At 38.7% G+C, this 23,769-nt stretch overlaps 1 protein-coding gene across 1 annotated transcript in view; it reads right to left on the bottom strand.

Annotated features, from left to right (window-relative positions):
• LOC100750695 (astrotactin-2) overlaps positions 1–23,769 on the bottom strand; it is a 933,092-nt gene that overhangs the window by 517,346 nt on the left and 391,977 nt on the right. Inside the window, 1 exon segment of the mRNA XM_027400261.2 lies at positions 3,223–3,390. Within this exon segment, the coding sequence (XP_027256062.2) occupies positions 3,223–3,390 (168 nt within the window).

Below are 23,769 nucleotides of genomic sequence, written 5' to 3'. Positions count from 1 at the left end.
ATTTTAACCTTATTTTAATTAAAGAACTCTAATAATTTATAGAACTCATTTATTCTACTGAGAGAAAGTGAGAAGCAATTAAGTAGTAGAGTTTAGGAATGTTGGTGATTAAAGAGCGGAGACACTTCAGCTGGAAAGAGGAATTTTTGTCACAAGTGGAGACAGTATAGGGGATTTTGGAGGAAAAATTGTAAGTGAGTATGTGTAGTGAGGACAATATAAAGAGATACTCTCAGGGATTTGGTTACATGGAAAGATGGGAAGAAATAATCCTGGTTAATGTGACAGGTTACTAGATAGTTTTTGTTGAGCCAATTCTCAACATATTTTCAAAAACTTGAAAATATGTATTCTAAATTACTATATAGGCATATGTGGAGGAAAGATTGTAATATTTATGGGTAATTGTTTCTAGAAGCAGAAGGAAGGAAGTACTCCTTTTTTCCCTCTTACTGAATATCAGTCAACATAATGAACTTTAATGACAAATTAAGGGAACACATATCTTGACTCCTATCCTCATCCTCTCACAAAGTTAACATCCTGAAGATAAGCTAGGTAAAAAGGTAAAAAGGGCACCCCTAAGAGGGACACACATAGAGGGCCCCAGGAAGGGAACATATTTACGATCTCCTGGGTAAACTGGGAGGGGAGTAGAAGGGGGAGGATGGGGGATGGGAACTTGAAGGATCAAGAAGACCAAACTGGGGCAGGGACAGAGAGAAAGAGCAATGAAAGAGGTATCTTGTAGAGGGAGGCATTATGGGAGCAGGAGGTCAAGACCATGATGGGGAAAACCACAGAGACACCTGACTTGAGCTAGTGTTAGCTCATGGACTATGGACTGACAGCTGGGGAAACTTCATGGAACCAAACCAGAACCTCTAAATGTGGGTGATAGGTATGTGACTTAGTCTGTTGCAGGGGAGGCTGGAAGTGGGACCGGGACACATCCTCTGGGCATGAGCTGGCTTTTTGGAGCCTATTCCCTGTGGTGGGATACCTTGCTCAGCCCTGATACAGGGGAGAGGGGCTTGATCCTGCCTCAACTTTGTATGCCAGACTTTGTTGACTCCACATGGAAGGCCTTACTCCCTATGAGGAGTGGATGGGAGGTAGGAAGGAGGAAGCTGGGAGGGAGCACGAGAAGGGGAGGGAGAAGGAACTGGGTTTGGTATGTAAAATGAAAATTAGTTTTTAAAAATAAAATTAAAAAATTGGTGAGAAAATAAAGAAAAGAAATGCAGGAACTAGATATGGACCAGTCAGGAGTCACAGGGTGGGAGTGGGCCATCTGCCAGCATAAATACATTTCTTGTATGAGATATTTCTACATAATTCTACCTACTAAATAAAGTGGGAAAGGCATACTGCCAAGGGGCCACCCATGTTCCTTTCTTTTCTCAGTGGGGCAGGGCTGCTAGGTGCTGTGTTATTACAGCACCAACACAGTCAGGAAACCAATCTCAGGAGCAAAGCCAAATGTTCATTCTCCACTCCTGTGTGATATGCAGTAGTTTTCTTGAACTAATATCACAACTCTGCTCTTTATACCTCTCTCCCAGCCCTGACCCTCCCATGGCATGCCTGCTGCAGGAAATGATGACTTGATTTGTCTCACCATTCAGAGTGGAAAATTTGCAATCATCTTTGACTACACTCCATTTCTCACATCCCGTATCTAATAACAAATGCTGTCAAGCCTATACTAAAGTCATCCAGTATCTGTTAATATCTCACCATTTTCTTCCCTTCCTCTCCTGGCCTAAGCCATTACCAACTCTTGCCTAGATTATAGTAATAGTATATTTTGACATTTCAGAAATGATTCCTCACAGAGCATCCAGAGTGAACCTGTGAAAATATTGGTCAGAACTCGTGCTCACATGCTCCTTTGCTCAGAAATACCCAGTGACTAAAGGTTCACATCATCCTAATATAAGGTCTGAACCACTTCTGGCCTCCAAATATGCACTTCAGATTTTACTATGTACACCTTTCTTCTCCTCTAGGCATCATGGAATTGGTACCAGTGTCCATCAAAAGACCCATTTATGAGTTCCTGTTGCAGAAAATTGATGCACATAGGGCCTTCTATCTAGAAGACTGTTCAAATAATACCTTCCTGGAGAGCCTTTCTGTCTATAGTGGTAAGTTCTCCCCCACTTCAAAGTTACCATTGCATAGGCTTTGACTTCTACTATCTATTAACTGTCTGTCTGTATATCTGCAATCTATTTATCTATCTTTATGTAATGTGTATGTTTATGTATGTGTATGTTTATTTATTACAGTATTTTCCAATAGAACTTTCTAAATATCATTTATCTGGGTTGTAGAAGAAGGTAGTCATTAGTCATACAGAGTCATGCAGTACTTGAAACTTGGCTAATGTGACTGAGGATATGAATAGTTAATGTTATTATGTTTCAATGAATTTAAGATAAACAGGTATATATGGGTTTTGGCTACCATAGGAGACTGTACAGATTGATGTTCCTTTCCATAGATACTCATATGTAGATTACATTATGTAGATAATTTTCCTAAAAATGTGCTTGGCTACAAGAAATTCCTGTTGGTTAGATGTACAAATGAATACAAGGAGAAATTCTGTATATTATCATTGTATTTTAAATTTTAGTTTTTATTTTATAAATGATCATACAAGGAAATGAGCTTTATTTTGGTGTTTTCATACATATGCCACTCTGCATTATTTTTACTCATCCCCTGTGTCCACTTTTACAGACCCCCTTTACCCACCCACCCCTATCTACTTTGCCTTTCTGCTTTCCTATCATATGATAATCTATTATTTATTATTTATTTAGGCTTAACAGAAATCCTGTATGTTAGGTACTCTTTTCTTTTGCTAGTACTTAAAGATACAGTAGTATTTTGCTGAAGAATATGGATCTAGAAGCAAATAGGACATGAACTCAGCAGTGTTTGATGGCATTTAGACGTTCAGTCTTGCTGAGGTTGACCTAGATGCCCTCAGTGGTCTTTTCCAACTCTGAGCTTATGTGCATTTCAAAGAATTTCCTCCCTTACCAGGAAATGGCAGCACATGGTTTAAACAATTGATTGGATCAACAGACCTTTACATCAAGTCCCTTGTCAATGGCTCAGCAATATCTAATTACTTCATTGGAAAGAATACATGCTCTTTTTCAACCCATGCCATCTTTATCTCAAGTCCTATATTCTGTGACTTACCAGTTTCTGGATCACAAAGTTGTTCACAGGCATCTGTCGTCCTCTGTCCACACAGGTCTCTCACCCATGGGGAGGTAGCATTGATCTGGTAGTACAGGGACAGCTTGGCAGGGTTTAGCCAGTCAGAGATATCCAGGTAGCTTCCTTCACTTACTACGAAGCTGCTCCCTGTGGGTGAACAGAAAACAAAAGATACTTTTCCCCAATTTCAGAGTCATTGTTGGTACTAAAGGAACAAAGGAGCAAATAATTAATCACCAACTGTGACAAGTCATTCACTTAAGAACAATGGAAGAACCTTTACCCTGTGTCTTTGTGATGTCAAAATCAACATGAACTAATTCAGTCTAGTGGATAAGAGTGTGTCCTGAGGACTGGGTTCAGGCCCAGGCTTTACCTTTATAGAACATTGACTTTGTGAAAGTTGCTTGGTTACTCTCATCTTGGTTGCTTCATTTGTAAATGGAAATATTAATGGGAGCCACCACACTGTGAGAATGAAATAGATTGATGGAAGGTGTGCAGACCGTTCCTGAGAGGTTCTAGTAAAAATTGATTAAATGTTAAATTTCAAAAGGGAAAGTGTCCTTGTCCCCCATGCCTCCCTTTGGGAAAGAGTATACTAATGCTCACCATAGCTGAGTGGGTGCTATCTATGTGCAAGATAAGAAACATAGAATCGAGGCCTATTTCCCTTGATGCCTGTGTTTTCCTATATTTTCTGTCATTGCTTTTGTAGTTCAAAATGAGGGTCTCAATATTGAACTATACTCTTAGCCCAACTTATTTTATTCTGAGGGACATAATGAGATAGAAATGTATAAAATGTATACAGAGGTAGACAAACACATGGATGAATTTTCAAGGAAATTCCCAAAACCTTTAAGGGAAGATGCCACACACACACACACACACACACACACACACACACACACACACACACACCTTGATACTGGGATTGGTGGTACGTATCTATAATCACTGTACTCAGAAGATGGAGGTAGTGAGTTCAAAGTCAGTAAGATCTACACAATGAATTTCAGGTTAGCCAGAGATGCAGAGGGAGATCATATCTCAAAAAGTTAGCAAGCAATCAAACAAATGAGCCTGATGCTTGGTGTTTGGAGAACACAGGAGAAAAGCCAGTGGGGGCTGAGGTCAAAGGTCATGTCAAGTCCCACTGAAATGGTAGCTATGGGTCACTTCGAGTTAGATCTTTACACATTGCCCTAAAAACCAGAGAGACTGAAATTTTATTTTTTATTGTAATCAACCAGTTTTCAAATGAAAAATTAAAGATGTTCATAGAAACCTTTGTAGGTCAAAAATCCTCTAGCTTTGTAATCTATGAATTCAAATATTCCTTATTCATTCATAAGATATATCATATATATATATATATATATATGCACATGCTATACATTATCCATTTCAGTGCAGTTACTATATACTTATACTGTGTTTATACACATACAGATTCTATACAAATTCACATATGTTTATATGTACACCCAATTGGAGGAGGTTAGAAGATCCTTCAGATTGGCTACAATAATATTGTAAATGATGAACATGTATATAAAATAATCATGTAAAGCAAAGGTAAAGCTTCACATAGTGAAAAATATGAGTTTGAATAGGACTAAATGAGACTTGAAGAATAGTTCTGGACTTGTGGTAGATCTATCAACCTGCACCACAGGGAACAGAAATTTCTGTCCTAAAATTAACATAACTAAGCCTTCCTACCCTGTTGGCTTCTCTTTATCACACAAGGAAACAACAATGACAACAACCGAAAACCTAGGTTTTTTTTCCCCAGGGAAGAAATTCAGGTTTTCTAAAGAGCATCTCAGTTTTTAAGCATCCTTTGCATCTTACAGGGACTTCTGTCAGATCATATTAGATATTGTTTTTGAACTATGATTGGGCTAATCTTGGAACAGATAATCTGCTGTCATCCAGTAAAAAATGGTCAGAGAGGTGAGGTCACATGAAACCATGCCTGGCTGCTTAAATGTCTGAGACCAAGGGCTAATGCTTATATTCTTAAGCTCACACAGACATAAAATGTTTATTATTCTATAGAAGGAGTTCCTATGTAAAGGCACAGGAGGCAACACGATTTTCAGTGTGAATGCCAGAAGCATCCATGTGAAACAGCAGGAGGAGATGAGTGACATCAAGCTGAGATAAGGAAATGACCACTTTTGAAGTTGGCCCTGAAGTCCTTGGCAGCAAAAGGAAAAAAGAAGAAGTAGAAAAAAAAAGAAATGAGTCTGTTGGATTTCATATTTCCAACTTTTGGCAAGGAAAGATATGCAAATCTATCTGCAAAGCCACATTTCCCCCACTGGAACAAAGCCCAAAAAGAAACGTGTCACATGGGTCCTTGAGCAAGGCACTACACATCAGTATCAACTGCAGATTTTTCTTTTAAAAAGCACAGTCATGCTGTTTAAATGGATAATTCCTGTATTTATTCTCACTAAAGACTGAGGGATGGATATTGAATTGTGTCCCAGGGCTGAGTTTGGTTAATCCCACTGCTTCAGAAATGCTACACAGTGCTGTGATAAAGAGAACAACCAGCAAGATGTGAGTTCAGATCCTCACAGTATTACTTCCTAGATGCATAACCTCGAGCAAGAAAACAACCCCCACCCCCAGTTACTATGCATAAACAGCATAGATAGACAATTCCCACCCCCCAGATGCTGATATCAAGGTTACATAAGACAATGAATCTGACTTAGGTAAGCATTTGTCTGCAAGAAGTCTCAAAGGCAGTCTCAAAATGAGGGTGGTTTGCTAGTATGATCCTGAAAGAGAGTGAGCAAAGTGAAATGGCATGGAGGGAGAAGTTAAATTGCAATGGGGATGCAGAAAAAGCCCTTCAGAGACTGCATGGGACACTCTGACAGTAGATGGTCCTTCATACTGGTTTCAAATCAAGACAAGCTCAGTAAAGGACTATAGGCTATCTCTGGGAAGTAGACACAACCTTTGGTGAAACAGTTCTTCACAATGGAGGGTGTCATTATATAATGAATACTCAGCTGAGAGGGGCCAGCCATTAGCATTCTTGCAATTGGGAGAATGAGTGATTTGGTAGTTAATGGAGATAATGATCCAGCATTGCAAATCCACTAAAGCAGATATAAACCCCTGGGTTCCTTGTGAAATCGGCTCATGGGAGAAATTTTGATTATTATTTGGATTTCTAAGAAATTTCAAAGCTCTACAATAATATCCACAGATTTCAAATATGAGAAATATGATGGGACTAGAAATCAGGTATAATAGGCTACTTATATTTGAAGGTTGAGGCTTTCAGAGATGACTGGGCCATGAAGATAGAGTTCTTATAACTGGGATTAGTGCCTTAACTACAAAGCTGTTTAGAACAAGGAAAGAGAGCCTACAATGAACCAGGGGACTGACCATTGCCCAACACCAAACCTGACAACATCCTGATCTTGGACTCTCCAGGCTCCAGAACTTTCAGAAACACACTTGTACTGTTTGTGAGGCACTAGTGATCTGGTATTCTGTTTAAGCATCATGAATAGACTAAGTCAGTAGGTTATCTTTAACATCTTTGAAATGGTATTTCACAAAGATGTACAGTGGTTTTGATGGCAGAGGGAAGCTACTATTCTTTGAGTGTTCTGTTTATTCATTCATGATATAAATATGTTACATATTCTGCTCACTTACAGCAGTCTGGTGGGATAGCCATTTTCTTCTTTCACAGAAGAATGCATGAGGTACAGAGAAGAATTTATCTGAACAATTTGCATAATTACTTAGGGGCAGAAGTAGAAGCTAAAAGAAGAGTTTTTACTTTCTAGAGCTGTGACCTTCCCAGTATTTCAGGCTGTTTTGAGAACAAGGAGCTTTGGTAGGATTGTCTTCTGAGGTCCTTTGACTCTTCCTCCAGAAGGCTGGAGACTCACTTTGGTGTCTGTAGAGCTAGAGGCACTTTCCCCTCCTCTGATGGACTGTGACGTCTTACAAGGAACATGTGGGGAGTCATAAGTCCTTATAAATCCATCTCTCAGCAAAACACTTGTCACATTTTAGAGATTTAGCAAATGTTAAAGTGAATTCATGAAATCGAGTTCCATGTCTGACTACAGAGACCTTCACCTCACTTCTTCCCGAGACTGTAAAGTAGAAAGGCTATCTTGTTGGTCCACATTAGTTTTATTGGCACTCCATAAAACCTATACAATAAAATTAACATGTTAGGAATCTCAGCAATTTCAAATTAAAACACTGAACTTCACCGTCATGGCTCTTGAGAGAAGTAACTCACTGTCATGGGCTTGAGATGTGGATGAGTAAAATACAGATATGAGTAGAGGGGCCCTGTGTAGAGGAGCAAGGGGATACAAAGATCTTTTTGTATCAGAAAATTGGTGAAAAAAAGACTTCTGCATTAATTTTAATGTGTTCATTTGTCCAACACTTAGTAAAGCCTTCCCCTTGTAAAACCATTTTCATAAAGACTGGAAAATAAGCTGGATCCATTTGGGAATATTATGAGATAAAAAAGAGCAAATGCATGCCAAAGTACATACCATACAAACCAGAGTATGGGATGGATTATCTGAAAAGCTGGGTTTTTCCTTTGGAAAAAGTAGGGAAGCTCAGAAAGCAGGCCTTATGGATTGTCCTTTAACTTAAGCTTATAGGCAAAGATCAATCACAGGAGGTTAAAGAGGCAAAACAAAGAGTTAGTTGCAAATTTACCGAGTAGAGCTGAAAGACATACCTGTCTTATATATCTCAATCCTTGCCATACATATGACAGAATTTCATCTAGTGTGAACTTTCATATACCATCATTAATTCATTCATTTGTGTTTTTGGATATGAGCTAGTTAGTTAGCAAGCCTGTACCAGACTCTAGTTGAATAAAACACAGTGTGAAATAATAGCAGGGATGGAGATCAGACATGCAATTCTGAGGCAAAGACTATATGCTTATGCTTGTTTTCCTTTTCCTTCATATTCTATCTAGATTCTTCCTGTTTCAAAGGCAAAACCATGCTTTGTTTAACTCATGATCACCATAGCTCTTAGTGTGTGATGGAGGTTCAGAAGACATTTGGATATGGGCAGAGAGTCTGAGAAAAAATACAAGGCAGAGTTAGGAGGGAGGATGCACTAGTAAGTTAAATGAGTGTCAAACAACTCTCTGAATAAATTGCCACATTTCTATGGGAATGAAAACTACATGGCAAGGAAATAAAAATGTGTTATTTCTTGTGTCTCATGTTTCCCTTATTTTCCTCTGGATGTCTGTCCTATTTTCTTGGCTTTAGATTAAAAGCCCCCCCTCTCTTATTGGGCAATGTAAGATTCCTCTCTAAGATACTCATTTAGATCCTCCCAGAGAGCAATGACTCTTAAATGGAATGGCTGCCAAAATCTCAACTTCAAAATGTCATGTTTCCTTATTTTTAAATATATATATATATATATATATATATATATATATATATTCATTTTTCTTCCACTGCCTTGTGGGAATATACATCATCTAATTAGCCAAATGGATTTTCAGTTCAGCCCAATCATTTCCTTATCTAGAATCTGAAGCCCAGTGTTGCTCAGGGGACTGCATGGGCACTGAGGTCCTCATTAACTCTGATCTTCAATTACATTGATTATAAGCCTGCTTCTGTAATTGTGCAGAATAGATCAGGGGTGAGCTGGGAAGCTCAGGCCACTCCATAATGTTCTCTGAAAAGCCAGAGGCACAGCATCCCCCCAAAAGAAACAGAAAGCTACAGATGAGAACTAAAAATACCACAGAAGTAGGTATCACCAGACAAAAATTGCCTGGTGAGACAGGCGGCAGCTGCAAATTCCTTTCATTACACTGTGTACCATGAGACAGACCAATGAGAGCCATGGGTAAAAGACTTCAAAACAAGGCTCTGGTCACACTGGTGAATGGCCAGCAGATGCTCTCCACAAATGAAGTGCAGGAAGGATTTTGGTTCCAAGTATTCAGTCCTCTCTGTTTTCTCCTTTTGTCTGTTAAATGATGAGAAGCACTCTCCCTTCAGCACATCATCACAGAGTCTGTCTCTGTTGGGGTCTCAGATCTATGAGAAATGCCTTTCCTGAAGGTATGATGATATACAAACTCAGAAGCAGAAATGAGGATCACTTCTATTGCCAGCCCAGCAGGTATGTTAAGCATATATCCATTCTGGCCTCTGCCCCAGTTTACAGAGCACTAAGTTAGTATTGGCTACATTCTATCACCTACTATCTACTGAAAGGTGGATACATAAAGTGGGTGGTCAAATGTTATTTTTAGGCCTTTGTATGTGAAATCAAAGTCAACCTAGGTGGTTGGGAGCAATTGGTCTCTGAGAACAGAATCCTTATTGTGGGCCTGTTTTCAAACAAGACTCTAAGCCACTTATCTCTATGTCTTTTCCACTTCCTCCATCTTCTCCTTTTATCTTATCTTCTGCACTTAATTTCTCTTTACCTTGGATCAAGTTCAACCTTCTAACCATTACCTACATGCCCTCTATCAGTTATGGGATCCACTGTGTCCTCTTCAAGTTCACTTGGTGCAGGTCTGGCATGCAGTGACTCAGAATGTGACTCCACTTGAAGGCACAGTCTTTAAAAAGGCAGAGTTAAAAGGTGTATAGATTTTAGCCTTTATCTAACATGACCCACGTACTTATAAGAAGAAATTAATCATGTATGTACAAAGAGGAGGGACTATATGAAGATAAGAAAGGAAGGCAGCCATTTATCAGTCAAGGATAGAGACAGTAGAAGAAATCAATCTTGCTGACACCATGAACTTTGACTAACTCCATAAATATGAGCACATCGCTCTCAACATTTCAGCTACTCTGACACTGGTAGTTTATTATAAAAATATTAGCAAACTAATATACTACTTTTATCTTACTGGACAAATATCTCTTATGTATGTTCTGATTATTAATCTTTATTTAATTCAAGTAAACAGGGATTATTCTAATTGAATTCTAATTGCATACAATAAAAAGTGTAAAATAACAAAGCCAATAATTGAAATTCAGTTCTATCCATGAAATTCTCGGAGATGCATAGAGTTCTAAATAAAAAAAACTTAATTTTAACTAAGCTCTTTTCACTGATCCCAGAAGTCCAATCTGATTCTAAATACTCCAACATCACTGGAGACAGATATGTATTTTATAATATATGAATATATCTATCTACCTATCTATCTATCTATCTATCTATATATCATGTGACTAAGATACAAATGTTAAGAATATGGGCACTAAAAACGAACTGAAAATGTCCAATGGTTATTTTAAAGAAGATCATTTTATGGAAAATACTGTATTGTTGGTCTCTTCCAAAAATAGAAACTTGATTAAAATTGAAAGAATCTGGCTATTACAAATAATGCTGCTATGAACATAGTTGTGCAAGTGCCCTTGTAGTATGATTGAGCATCCTTTGGGTATATGCCCAAGAATGATATTGCTGGGTCTTGAGGTAGGTTGGTTTCCAAATTTCTGAGTAACTGCCACACTGATTTCCAAAGTGACTGTGTATAAGTTTGCCCTCCCACCGGCAATGGAAGAGTGTTCCCCTTACTCTGCCTCCTCTCCAGCATAAGCTGTCATTGGTGTTTTTGATCTTAGTCATTCTGACAGGTATAAGATGGTATCTCAGAGTTGTTTTGATTTGCATTTCCCTGATGGCTAAGGATGTTGAGCAATTCCTTAAATGTCTTTCAGCCATTTGAAATTCTTCTGTTGAGAATCCTCTGTTTAGGCCTGTACCCCATTATTACTTAGATTATTTGATATTTTGAGGATGGTTATGGGGCTTGATCTTTTTTGGGAGGGGAAGCCTTGCAGTGGGACCAGGACTTATCCCAGTTATACATACTGGCCTTTTACCTATGGTGGGATACCTTGCTCAGCTTGATTCAGAGGGAAGGGGCTTGGTCCTGTCTCCACTTGTTATCCCAGACTTTGGTGACTCCCCAAGGGAGGTCTTGTCCCTTCTGAGTAGTAGCTGGGAGGGGAGATGGGGGAGATAGGGTGGAAGAAGAAGGGGAGGGGAACTAGGGTTGTAATGTAAAGATAATAAAAAGGAAAAATTTTAAAAAGGGGAAAAACGGAATAATCTTCTTGGAAATCATAAAATAGATGAGAATTTTATGATGCTATGAGAATCATACATGACATCTAAAAGAATTTCCATAACCCTTTTCTTAATTATCCCTTAAGGAAAGTTTACTGATTCCCTCCCACTCCCACAGTCAAAACTATCTCTTACTAGTGACTTTTTATTGTCACAAATACACTGTATATCCACTATTGCACTTTATTTATGGTTTACTTTTACAATGCACAAGGGTAATATTTTATTACCCTCAAACCCATTTTCTCCCCTTTGGGGATATGATAAATTCTCACTGAAGATTCATACTATAGTCAGACCCTCTTCTTAAATAGGCAATCAAACCTAGGAAAAAAGGCAGGAAAAGATATGCTCAAGATCCCAGAGGATTGGTCAAGTACCATCAAATGTTATATAAAGAGCAACAAGAAGCCTCATATATATCAGTGGTCTTCTAAAATTATGATGGAGCTGAGAATTCCTATTGCTCTTGATATTATAATATTTGTACAAGAGATGCATGACTCATGTGTCTTTTGTCATGTTGGTGGCCATGTAAAGCATAGTATATGCAACTATGTGTGCTACATAATACTTAATAAGGCTACTAAACATAAATGTTACTGTATTGCATTTTTAATAACCTATAATTTTTATCAGTTTTAGAGTGTACATCATCTATAAGATTTTAAGAAGACAATTTCCTATAAAACATTGTATTGGGTTACATATCAGTAGTCTACAAATACACCTCATTTTTCACATCTCTTGATTATATTGTTTTCTCCTATGCTAAATTCAATCTTATGTTTTGCTTACCATGGCCATGTGAGCAACAGTATATACTATAAACACAGCCTTAGTATGTAGGAAGTGGTGACACCTAGCTTTGTACAGGCATACATTATGATATTTGCACAATGACTCAGTATGCAAACCCATTTTTTAAGAAATGCATGTTCAGAACGAATCGGACAACTCTGTGTCCCACTGGCTTCACAAAGGCCACACTACTTGAACATATAGCAGGGATAGAAGAGATCCTAAATGGTGTGGCATCAAGATCTCAGCAAAAGCCGATCCTATGTAGCTGAATGTCTCATCACAAAGCTTACAACTCAGCTGGGGGTTGGTGGTGCACGCCTTTAATCCCAGCACTCGGGAGGCAGAGGCAGGCGGATTTCTGTGAGTTCAAGGCCAGCCTGGTCTCCAGAGAGAGTGCCAGGATAGGCTCCAAAGCTACACAGAGAAACTCTATCTCAAAAAAAAAAAACAAAAAAAAATCCACACAAAAAAAAGCTTACAACTCACAATTGCCTTCTTTCAAGAAGGAGAAAGAAGACCATATCACAGGAGAAACACCTAAAAGCTCATCACTAGGTAACAGAGAAAAAAACATGGACATGGGGAGACCAATGGGGGAATGTAGTGTTCTGCATAGGAAAAATAGTTGTTTCTAAATAAACAGTTTTACTACTTTTCCCAAACTCAAAAAGCATAAGGTTTTTTTTTTTTTTTTAAGTGTCATGTGGAATTTCCTGTGGGCATTAGTATGTTTTTTCTTTTAAATAACATTTTCTATATTCCCCATCTCAAACTGTGATCAAAGTCTGGCTAAAAACAGATTGTCATAGAATGGTACATGCTTTTATATGCCCTTGGTCTTGCTTCAAGTTGAGTTAGGGGTGTTTGGGGTCTGGACAAAAGCTGTTTGAAGTTTCACTATTTCAAAAGATCATTTTCCCCAAGGTACACGACAATTTGGTACTAAGCTAGGTAATGGAAAAAGAACAAAGTCTGAAAATGCTTCTTGCATTTTTTAACTCATTTAAATTTCTAAGGAAATAATTTTGGTGCAAGTTAGAAAGTAGCTATTTACTCCTAATTTTTTACTTTCTGTTTTTCATATTCTTTTTTCTTTTGCAGATTTTCTTCAATACTTCACTGGGAATTTATGGGTCAGATCCAATCAAAAGATGAGATTTACTTTGACCTAAATTAGTGGTTCTTAGTATTTTAAATGTATTCATTTATTGTGGGGAAGTGCACATACTAACACATGCAAATATAAGGCTGAGGAAAGTTTCCAGAGTGGGTTCTTTCCTTCCAAATTGTGGGTGCCCAGATCATACTTGTCATGTCAGGATTGGTGGCAAGGGTATTTACCCACTGAGGCATCCCATGGATCTAGATTAGTGGCTCTGGTTGGAACATAGTAGACATTGGTTTCCAATCACAGAAGTTCTTTATTTTGACTTTTTTGTAATTTATTTATATTTAAATTAGAAACAAGCTTCTTTTTCATGTGAATCTCAGTTCCCTCTCCCTTCCTTCTTCCCCTGCCCCCACCAACTACCCTGTTCCAACCCATTTCTGCTCCCCAGGAAGGGTGATCCCTTCCATGGGGGATCTTTAAAGTCTGTCATATCATTTGGAGCAGGGCCTAGGCCCTCTCCAATGTGTCTAGGCTGAGAGAGTATCCCTCTATGTGCAGAGGGTTCTAAAAATTCATTTGTGTACTAGGGGTAAATACTGATCCATTATCAGTGGCCTCATAGATTGTCCAGACCTCCAAACTGACTTCCTCCTTCAGGGGGTCTGGAAGAGTCCTATGCAGATTTCCCAGCTATCAGTCTGGTTTCCATGAGAAACCCCTTGTTCAGGTCAGGTGTTTCTGTGGGTTTTTCCAGCCTGATCTTGACCCTTTGCTCATCACTCCTCCCTCCCTGAAACCGGATTCCAGAGTTCTGGTCAGTGTTTAGCTGTGGGTGTCTGCTTTCATCAGCTACTGGATGAAGACACTAGCATCCACAGGAAGAGGAGAGACATCAGAGTATATTGACTTTTATACTAGGGAAATATCTTTTCCTCTTTGTTAGCTGATCAGGTAAGACATGAACATAAAAATGGAGCTTGGATAGCAGCTTTGTCGGAAGCAAAGAGGGCAGCTCAAAGACTAGTCTAGCCTCTTGTTTCTGGGTTACTGTAGGAAGACTCAATCCTCTAAGCCTCAATCATTTCTTTTTCTGCATTTTGGAAATACAGTTCACAGAGATCCCAATGTTATTAAGTAAAATTCATGTGAATTACCCATGAATAGTGTAGGCACTGGTTAGAGATTTACAGTGTGCTATTCTTGGAAAATCCACACAGTCACCAATGTATATAATGAAGACTCTATCCATACATATAATATATATACATGCACACAAACACACAACTATGTGTCCAGGAATATTTGGATATTTATGTGTCCACAAAATTCTATTAGTAATTGCATTTTGTATTACAGATAACGACTCCTAAATATGTGCAATAGGGCAGTCCTTCCTGTAATTTCTTTTTTTTCCAAAATCATCTAGATCTCACTACCTGTTCATTTCCCCTAGGCTGCTTTACGCCACATCCCAGCAACTACTCTTCTTATTTTCACATTTTATCTAAGGTGACTTAGGCAGGAGGGGCATGAAGGTATGATGTAGGAGTGACAGATCCCAAGAAGGATGCCTGGTAAAAATTAGGATCAGCAAATTTGGAAGGAAAATATCCTAAAAAATGTGGGGCTATGGTGTGAATCATGCTGCAAATAAGAACTGAGTGCATACCGTTAAACTGCTCTGCATATGCCTAGTTAACATAAATATATCCTGTCGTCCTCTTCATTGATGCTGCCTTCATCTCTGAGTTGTGCTTCTCTCTGTTCCTCCCAAGGAGCCTGCACACATATCAAGGGCTGTTGGCAAAGGTGGCTCACAATTGTGAGCATTAAGAATAACCTTTTTACCAATTACTCCCTGGATCTATTTCATTACTACAACATGGGTTCAGACAAACTAACCAAACCAGACCCAGGCACATACCTGCCTTTTTGTCTCTCACGTGTGTGTGTGTGTGTGTGTGTGTGTGTGTGTGTGTGTGTGTGTGTGTTGCTGTTTGGACTCTGGGGTTCTTGCACTCTACACTCTTCTTTCATCTCAGAAGAGTTTTAGATAAAGCACAGGCCTGGAAATCAGCAGACCTGGATCGAAATGGGGTAGATGTCCCATCAAGTCATCACGTGAGTGGCCCTGGAACATACTTCCTATTTCTTTTCTCGGCCTCTTCCCCTAAAAGAGAGTGAAGGGCCATTTCCCATGTAGCACTTGCATGCATGTTATGGGACTGTGTGACTGAATCACTGAATGAATTTATCAGATGGAAATTTGTACTGCCATTGATGCTAATCTTTAAAGAACTATCACTGAAGGGGAAGTATCTTTTGTATTCCCATTCTACAGGCAAAGAAACTGAGGTTTCAGGACTTCATATGTACATATCCTGAAACACTCAGTGACATTGCTGAATACTAGAAATTAGAATGCATTATGCAATAAAAATAATGATGTTCAATACTACTCTTATCACTTCACAGAAAGCCTATCCATACTACCAAGGCCTTTTTGTTTGTTTGTTTGTTTGTTTTACTGTGGACGTGTCAATGCTCACCTGGTTCATTCTCTAACTTCTGTACTTCTGATGATAATGACTGAAATATAAATCTACTATGTTAGAAAGAATAGAGAGATATTGTGTTACATAATATTATAATTTGATACTTATATCTCCAAAGACATGTAACATTTGCAAGAGATAATTTCTGGAAACTGGACAACGATTCAAATTAATGCTGAGACTTAATCTAATTGTTTTATGATACTACAAAAGATTACATGAGGCAAAGCTTCCAAAAATCAGAGGCTTCAACAGTCATGTTGATGGAACAGCTTTTATTGTCTGGCACAGATGAGAACAGCTGCCTAAATATGTAATATTGGTACTTGGGGTGGCATAATAAAAGAGATCTGCAGCTTATCTACACTGTAGCATCCTTAGCAATTAGCCATTCACCTGCTTAATGTTGCTATGAATTCTAGAAGCTTAAAAAAATAGAAAGGATGAAGTTTTTATTTTTATTTGATCTGTAGATCAAACAGAAGACTTTAGGGCTCAAGAAGGTCTTTGGGTGGGTGAGATTCTTGTTTCAAGTATATGATGATGAAGAATGAATTCATCATTTTGTTCTCAGAAAGACTCGGTAAGGGAGAACTTAAAAGGGTCTAGCTCTGCAGCCAGAAGGACTGATGAAACTCTAGCCCTGCCATTTACCATTTGGTCCCCTTCATGTTCACTGCATGACTTTGTGAGCCTTGGGGCTCTTCTTCTGAAAAATGGCACAGTAGCAAGTAGCACAGAATTCTGTGCATGATGTCATCGTGGGATGATTGTGATTTGTGAGGAAAGTAAGTAGCCCAATGGTACTGAGGATCTTTTTTCATTATTTTTATAATTGTAATTAGACCAATTTTAAATTAGATAGAAGCTTCTTTTACATGTCAATCCTAGTTCCTTCTCCCTCCTCTCCTCCCCTATCTCCCACCCTATCCCAACCCCTTTCTGTTCCCCAGGGAGAGTAAGGCCCTCCATGGGGGATCTACAAAGACTATCATATCATTTGGAGCAGGGCCTAGAACCTCCCCCATGTGTCTAGGCTGAGAGAGTATCCCTCTATGTGGAGTGGGTTCCCAAAGTCCATTCAGTACAAGGGATAAACACTGATACACTACCCATAGTTTGCCCAGACCTCCAAACTGACATCCTTGTTCAGGGGATCTGGATCAGTCCTATGCTGCTTTCCCAGCTATCAGTCTAGGGTCCATGAGCAACCTCTTGCTCAGATCAACTGTTTCTGTGGGTTTCTCCAGCCTGGTCTTGACCCTTTGCTTATCACTCCTCCCTCTCTGCAACTGGATTCCAGAGTTCAGGTCATTGTTTCATTGTGGGTGTCAGCTTCTGCTTCCATCAGCTACTGGATGAAGTTTCTAGAATGGCATGTAAGGTAGGCATCAATCTCTTTATCAGAGAAGGGCATTCAAGGTAGTCTCTCAACTTATCAGACAGTTAGACCAATGGAATTGAATTGAAAACCCTGATATTCCCCCACACACCAATGAACATCTGATTTTTTGACAAAGAATCTAAAATTATACAATGGAAAAAAGAAGGTATCTTCAACAAATGGTGCTGCCATAACTGGATGGTGGCATGTAGAAGACTACAAATAGATCCATATCTATTGCCATGTACAAAATTTAAGTCCAAATGGATCAAAGACCTCAACATAAAATCCAGCCACACTGAAACTCTTAGAAGAGGAAGTGGGTGGTACCCTTGAACAAATTGTTATAGGAGACTGCTTCCTGAACATAAAAGCAGTAGCACAGACTTTGAGATAGACAATTAATAAATAGGACCTCCTGAAACTTAGAAGCTTTCATAAGGAAAGGGACATACCCAACAAAACAAAATGGCAGCCCACAGAATGGGAAAAGATATTTACCAATCCCACATCTGACAGAGTCCTGATTTCCAAAATACACACAAAACTCAAGAAGCTAGTCACCAAAACACCAAGTAATCCAATTAAAAAGAGGGGTACAGAACTCAATAGAAAATTCTCAATGGAGGAATCTAAAATGGCTGAAAGACACATAAGAAAGTGTTCAACATCCTTGGCCATCAGAGAAATACAAATCAAAACAACTCTGAGATACAATCTTAATCCTGTCAGAATGGCTAAAATCAAAAACATCAATGACAGTTTATGCTGGAGAGGATGTGGAGAAAGGGGAACACTCCTCCATTGCTGGTGGGAGTGCCAACTCGTACAGCCACTTTGGAAATCACTATGGTCGTTCCTCAGGAAAATGGGAATCAGTCTACCACTAGATCCAGCAATTCCACTCTTAGGCATATACACAAAAGATGCACATTCATACAACAAGGACATCTGTTCAACTATGTTCACAGCAGCATTATTTGTAATAGCCAGAACCTGGAAGCAACCTAGATGCTCCTCAACTGAAGAATGGATGGAGAAAATGTGGTACATTTACACAATGGCGTACTACTCATAAGAAAAAAAAAATGCAATCTTGAAATTCACAGGAAAATGGATGGAGCTAGAAGAAACCATCCTGAGTGAGATAATCCGGTCACAAAAAGACAAAAATGGGTATGTACTCACTCATATATGGATTTTAGACATACAGAAAAGGAGTACCAGCCTTCAATCAACATGGCCTGAGAAGCTAGAAAACAAGGAGGATGCTAAGAGAGACATACATGTTTCCCCAGAGAAGGGGGAAAGGACAAGATCTCCTGAGCTAATTGGGAGCATGGGGGAGAAAGAGCTAGAAGAAAGAGAAGGGGAGAATAGGAGGGGAGAGGAGGACATGAGAGAGCAGGAAGATTAAGTCAGGGGAAGAATACAGGAGAGCAAGAAAAGAGATACCATAATAGAGGGAGCCATTATAGGTTTAAAGAGAATTTTGGTACTAGGAAATGTCTACATGCCTACAAGGTTGACCCCAAATAACAATCTAAGGTACTTAGGATATTATCTCAGTGTTCAAACAATCACAAATAAAACATCAATTTAGGGAAGGCACACCCTGAGTCTGGACACAGCACACTATTGGTCACGCCCCTTGCCCTGGGCTCTTTCATTGAGAAGACTAAAAGAGAGGGACAGACGCCCACCTGTACCCACTGGCAGAGGGATGGCAAGATGACAGAGTAAGAACACACTCAACATCAGAAAGACAACACGAGAATCTAGGGACTTCACACCAACAAGAACTGAGAAGCCCAACACAGAGGATGAAGAAGAGATGGAACTTAAAAATTATCTTATGAAGATGATAGAGACCATTAAAGAGGAAACAAGAAAATCCCTTAAAGAAATAGAAGAACAAACAAAAAATTAAATGAAATGGGGGAAAAGACAAATGAAAATATTGAAGAAATAGAAAAATCTCTTAAAGAATCTAAAGAAAGGCAAGAAAAAACAACTACACAAGTGAAGGAAACAATTCAAACAGTCCACGGTTTGAAAGCAGAATTAGAAACAAAAAAAGAAAACACAGAATGAGAGTATGCCGGAAATAGAAAAGCTGGTTAAATGTTCAGGAACCACTGATGTAAATATAACCAATAGAATCCAAGAGATGGAAGAGAGAATCTCAGGTCTTGACGACTCACTAGAGGACATACAATCATCGACCAAAGAAAATCTCAAGTCCAACAAGTCCCTAACACAAAATATCCAGGAAAGATGGGACACCATGAAAAGACCAAACCTCAGGATAACAGGTATAGAAGAAGGTGAAGAAATTCAGCTCAAAGGTAGAGAAAACTAAAATAAAATCATAGAAGAAAACTCCCCCAACCTAAAGAAGGGTATGCCTATGAAAATACAAGAAGCTTACAGAACACTGAATAGATTGGACCACAAAAAATAAGTCCCTTTGCTACATAATAATCAAAACACCAAAACTTATGGAATAAATAAAAAATATTAAGAGCAGCAAAAGAAAAAGGCCAAGTAACATATAAAGGCATACCTATCTGAATTATACCTGACTTCTCAATGGAAACTTTAAAAGCCAGAAGATCCTGGATAGAAGTTCTACAAATGCTAAGGGAACATTGATGCAGGCCCAGACTACTGTATCCGGCAAAGCTTTCAATCACTATAGATGGAGAAAACAAGATATTCCATGACAAAACCAGATTTAAACAATACAAATCCACAAATCCAGCCCTATAGAAATTACTAGAAGGAAAACTCCAACCTAACAAAGATAACTACTCTCAAAAAACTATAGGCAATAGATAATCCCACTTTACCAAACACCAAAATAAAAAGGGGGGAAATCCACACATAATAACACAACCACCAACAAATCCAAAACAAATAAGAATCAACAATCAATGGTCATTATATCACTCAATGTCAATGGTCTTAACTTGCCTATAAAAATATACAGGCTAACAGAATGGATACTAAGACAGAATCCATTCTTCTGCTGCATACAAGAAACACATCTCAACCTCAAAGATAGATGGTACCTCAGAGTAAATTGTTGGGAAAAGATTCTCCAATCAAATGGACCCAAGAAACAAGCTGGTGTACCAATCCTAATATCTAACAAATTAGACTTCAAACTAAAATCAATCAAAAGACATGAAGAAGGGCACTTCATACTCATCACAGGAAAAGTCCATTAAGATGAAGTCTCAATCCTGAACATCTATGCCCCAAATACGAAGGCACCCACATTTTTAAAGAAAGATTACTAACTTTCAAATAACACATAAAACCTCACACACCTACTACTATGAAGTAGGAGACTTCAACACCCTGCTCTCATCACTAGATAGGAACACCAGACAGAAACTTAACAAAGAAACCAAAGAACTAACAGAAGTTAGTTGGGATTAACAGACCCAAATGGGATTAACAGACATCTATAAAACATTCCATCCAAACACAAAAGAATATTCTTTCTTCTCAATTCCACATGGAACCTTCTCTAAAATTGACCACATATTGGGCAACGGAGCAAACCTACACAGATACAAAAAAATTGGAATAACCTCTGTATCGTATCAGACCACCATGCTTTAAAGTTAGAGTTCAACCTCAATACAAATTGTAGAAACCCTATAAACTCATGGGAAATGAATAATGCACAATTGCACCATTCCTGGGTCAAGATAGAAATAAAAAAGAAATTAAAGACTTCCTATAATTTAATGAGAATGAAGACACAACATACCCAAACCAATGGGACACTTTAAAAACAGTGCTAAGAGGAAAGTTCTTAGCACTAAGTGCCCAAATGAAGAAACTGTAGAATAGTCACACTACAGAATTAACAGTGCAAATGAAAGCTCTAGAACAAATGGAAGCAAACTCACCCCAGAAAAGTAGACACCAGGAAATAATCAAAGTGAGGGCTGAAATCAATAAAGTAGAATTTGGTAAACATTACAGAGACTCAATGAAACAAAGAGTTGGTTCTTTGAGAAAGTCAACAAGATAGACAAACCTTTATCCAAACTAACCAAAAGGCACAGAGAAATCATGCTAATTAACAAAATCAGAAATGAAAGGGGGCACAGACACTGAGGAAATCGAGAGAGTCATCAGGTCATACTTTGAAAATATGTACTCCACAAAATTTGAAAATCTAAAAGGAAATGGACAATTTTCTGAATAGATATCACTTAACGAAATTAAATCAAGAACAGATAAGCAATTTAAACAGACATATAACCTCTAATGAAATAGAAGCAGTCATCAAACATCTACCACCACCACCCCAAAAAAAGCCCAGAACCAGATGGTTTCAGTGCAGAATTCTACCAGAAACTCAAAAATAGAGCCAATACCACTACTCCTCAAATTGTTCCACACAATAGCAGCAGAAGGGATATTGCCAAACTCTTTTTATGAGGCTACAATTACCTTGCTACCCAAGCCACACAAAGACAAAACACAAAAAGTGAGTTACAGACCAATATCCCTCATGAACATCAATGCAAAAATATTCGACAAAATGCTGGCAAATTGAATGCAAAAATACATTAGAGAAGTCATCTGCCACGATCAAGTTGGCTTCATCCCAGGAATGCAAGGATGGATCAACATACAAAAATCTATCAATGCAATCCACCATATAAACAAACTGAGAAAGAAAATCCATATGATCATCTCACTAGATGCTGAAAAAGCCTTTGAAAAAATACAACATCCCTTTATGATAAAGGTCTTGGAGAGATCAGGAATAAGAGGTACATACCTAAACATGATAAAAACAGTTACAGCAAACTAACAGCCAACATCAAACTAAATGCAGAGAAACTCAAAGCGATTCCTCTAAAATCAGGAACAAGACAATGCTGCCCACTCTTTCTATATCTTTTCAATATTGTACTTGAAGTTCTAGCTATAGCAATAAGACATCAAAGGAGATCAAGGGGATATAAAATGGATAAGAAGAACTCAAACTTTCACTATTTGTAGATGATATGATAGTTTACACAAGTGATCTGAAAAACTCTATCAGGGAACCCCTACAGTTGATAAACACCTTCAGTAAAATGCCAGCATATTAGATTAAGTAAAAAAAAAAAAATCAGTAGCCCTACTATATACAGACGATAAACGGGCTGAGAAAGAAATCAGAGAAACATCACTCTTTACAATGGACACAAACAACAAAAAATAGCTTGGGGTAGTGCTAACCAAAAACATGAAAGACCTGTATACTAAGAACTTTGAGTCCTTAAAGAAAGAGATTAAAGAAGATACCAGAAAATGGAAAGATCTCCCATGCTCCTGGATAGGTAGGATCAACATAGTAAAAATGGCAATCTTGCCAAAAGGAATCTACAGATTCAATGCAATGCCCATCAAAATCCAAACAAAATTCTTCACAGACATTGAAAGAACAATACTCAGCGGGGCGTTGGTGGCACACGCCTTTAATCCCAGCACTCGGGAGGCAGAGGCAGGCAGATCTCTGTGAGTTTGAGGCCAGCCTGGTCTCCAGAGTGAGTGCCAGGATAGGCTCCAAAGCTACACAGAGAAAACCTGTCTGAAAAAAACAAAAAAAAAAAGAAGAAAGAACAATGCTCAACTTTATATGAAAATACAAAAAACCTAGGATAGCCAAACAACCCTATACAATACAGGAACTTCCTGAAGAATCACCAACCTTTACTTCAAGCTCTATTATAGAGCCATAATCTTGAAAACAACTTGTTATTGGCACAAAAATAGACAGGTAGACCAATGGAATCAAATTGAAAACCCTGATATTAACTCACACATATATGAACTTCTGACTCCAGCTAAGAATCCAGGCAGTGGTGGAGAGGATGCCATTGATGCCCTTCCCCTATAATGAGATTGATACCTTGGTTTTCATTCCTAGAGCCTTCATCCAGTAGCTGTTTGAAGCAGAAACAGGCACCCACAGCTAAGCACTGAACCATGCTACTGGAATCCAGTTGTGGAGAGGGAGGAGGGATGAGCAAAGGAGCCAAGACAGGTCTGAAGAAACCCGCAGAAACAGTGGACCTGACCTACTGATAGCATAAAGACACTAGTCATAAAGCTGAGGAAACATCATTGGACCAAACCAAATACTCTGAATGTGGGTGCCAGCTAAGAGGCCAAGACAGTCTATGGAAAACTCTAACAGTGGAGCCAATCTTTATCCATAGAGCACAAATGGACTTTGGGAGCCCAATCCCTATGGAAGCACACTATTACATCACAGATACAGCAAGGAGGGCCTAGGCCCTCCCCCAAATGATATGGCAGACTTTGAAGGTCCCCAGTGGGGGGGCCTCACTATCCCTGGGGAGGAGTTGAGGGGTGGGGTTGTAGGGAACATGGAAGGATGGGAGAGCAACAGAATGGGGGTTGGATATGTAAATATTAGTAGTAATTAAAGAATAAAAACCCCCAACAATTTGGAATGT

Source organism: Cricetulus griseus, chromosome 2 (assembly GCF_003668045.3).
Source record: "Cricetulus griseus strain 17A/GY chromosome 2, alternate assembly CriGri-PICRH-1.0, whole genome shotgun sequence".
Lineage (NCBI taxonomy): Eukaryota > Metazoa > Chordata > Mammalia > Rodentia > Cricetidae > Cricetulus > Cricetulus griseus.
This window is presented reverse-complemented; position numbering and strand designations above follow the sequence as displayed.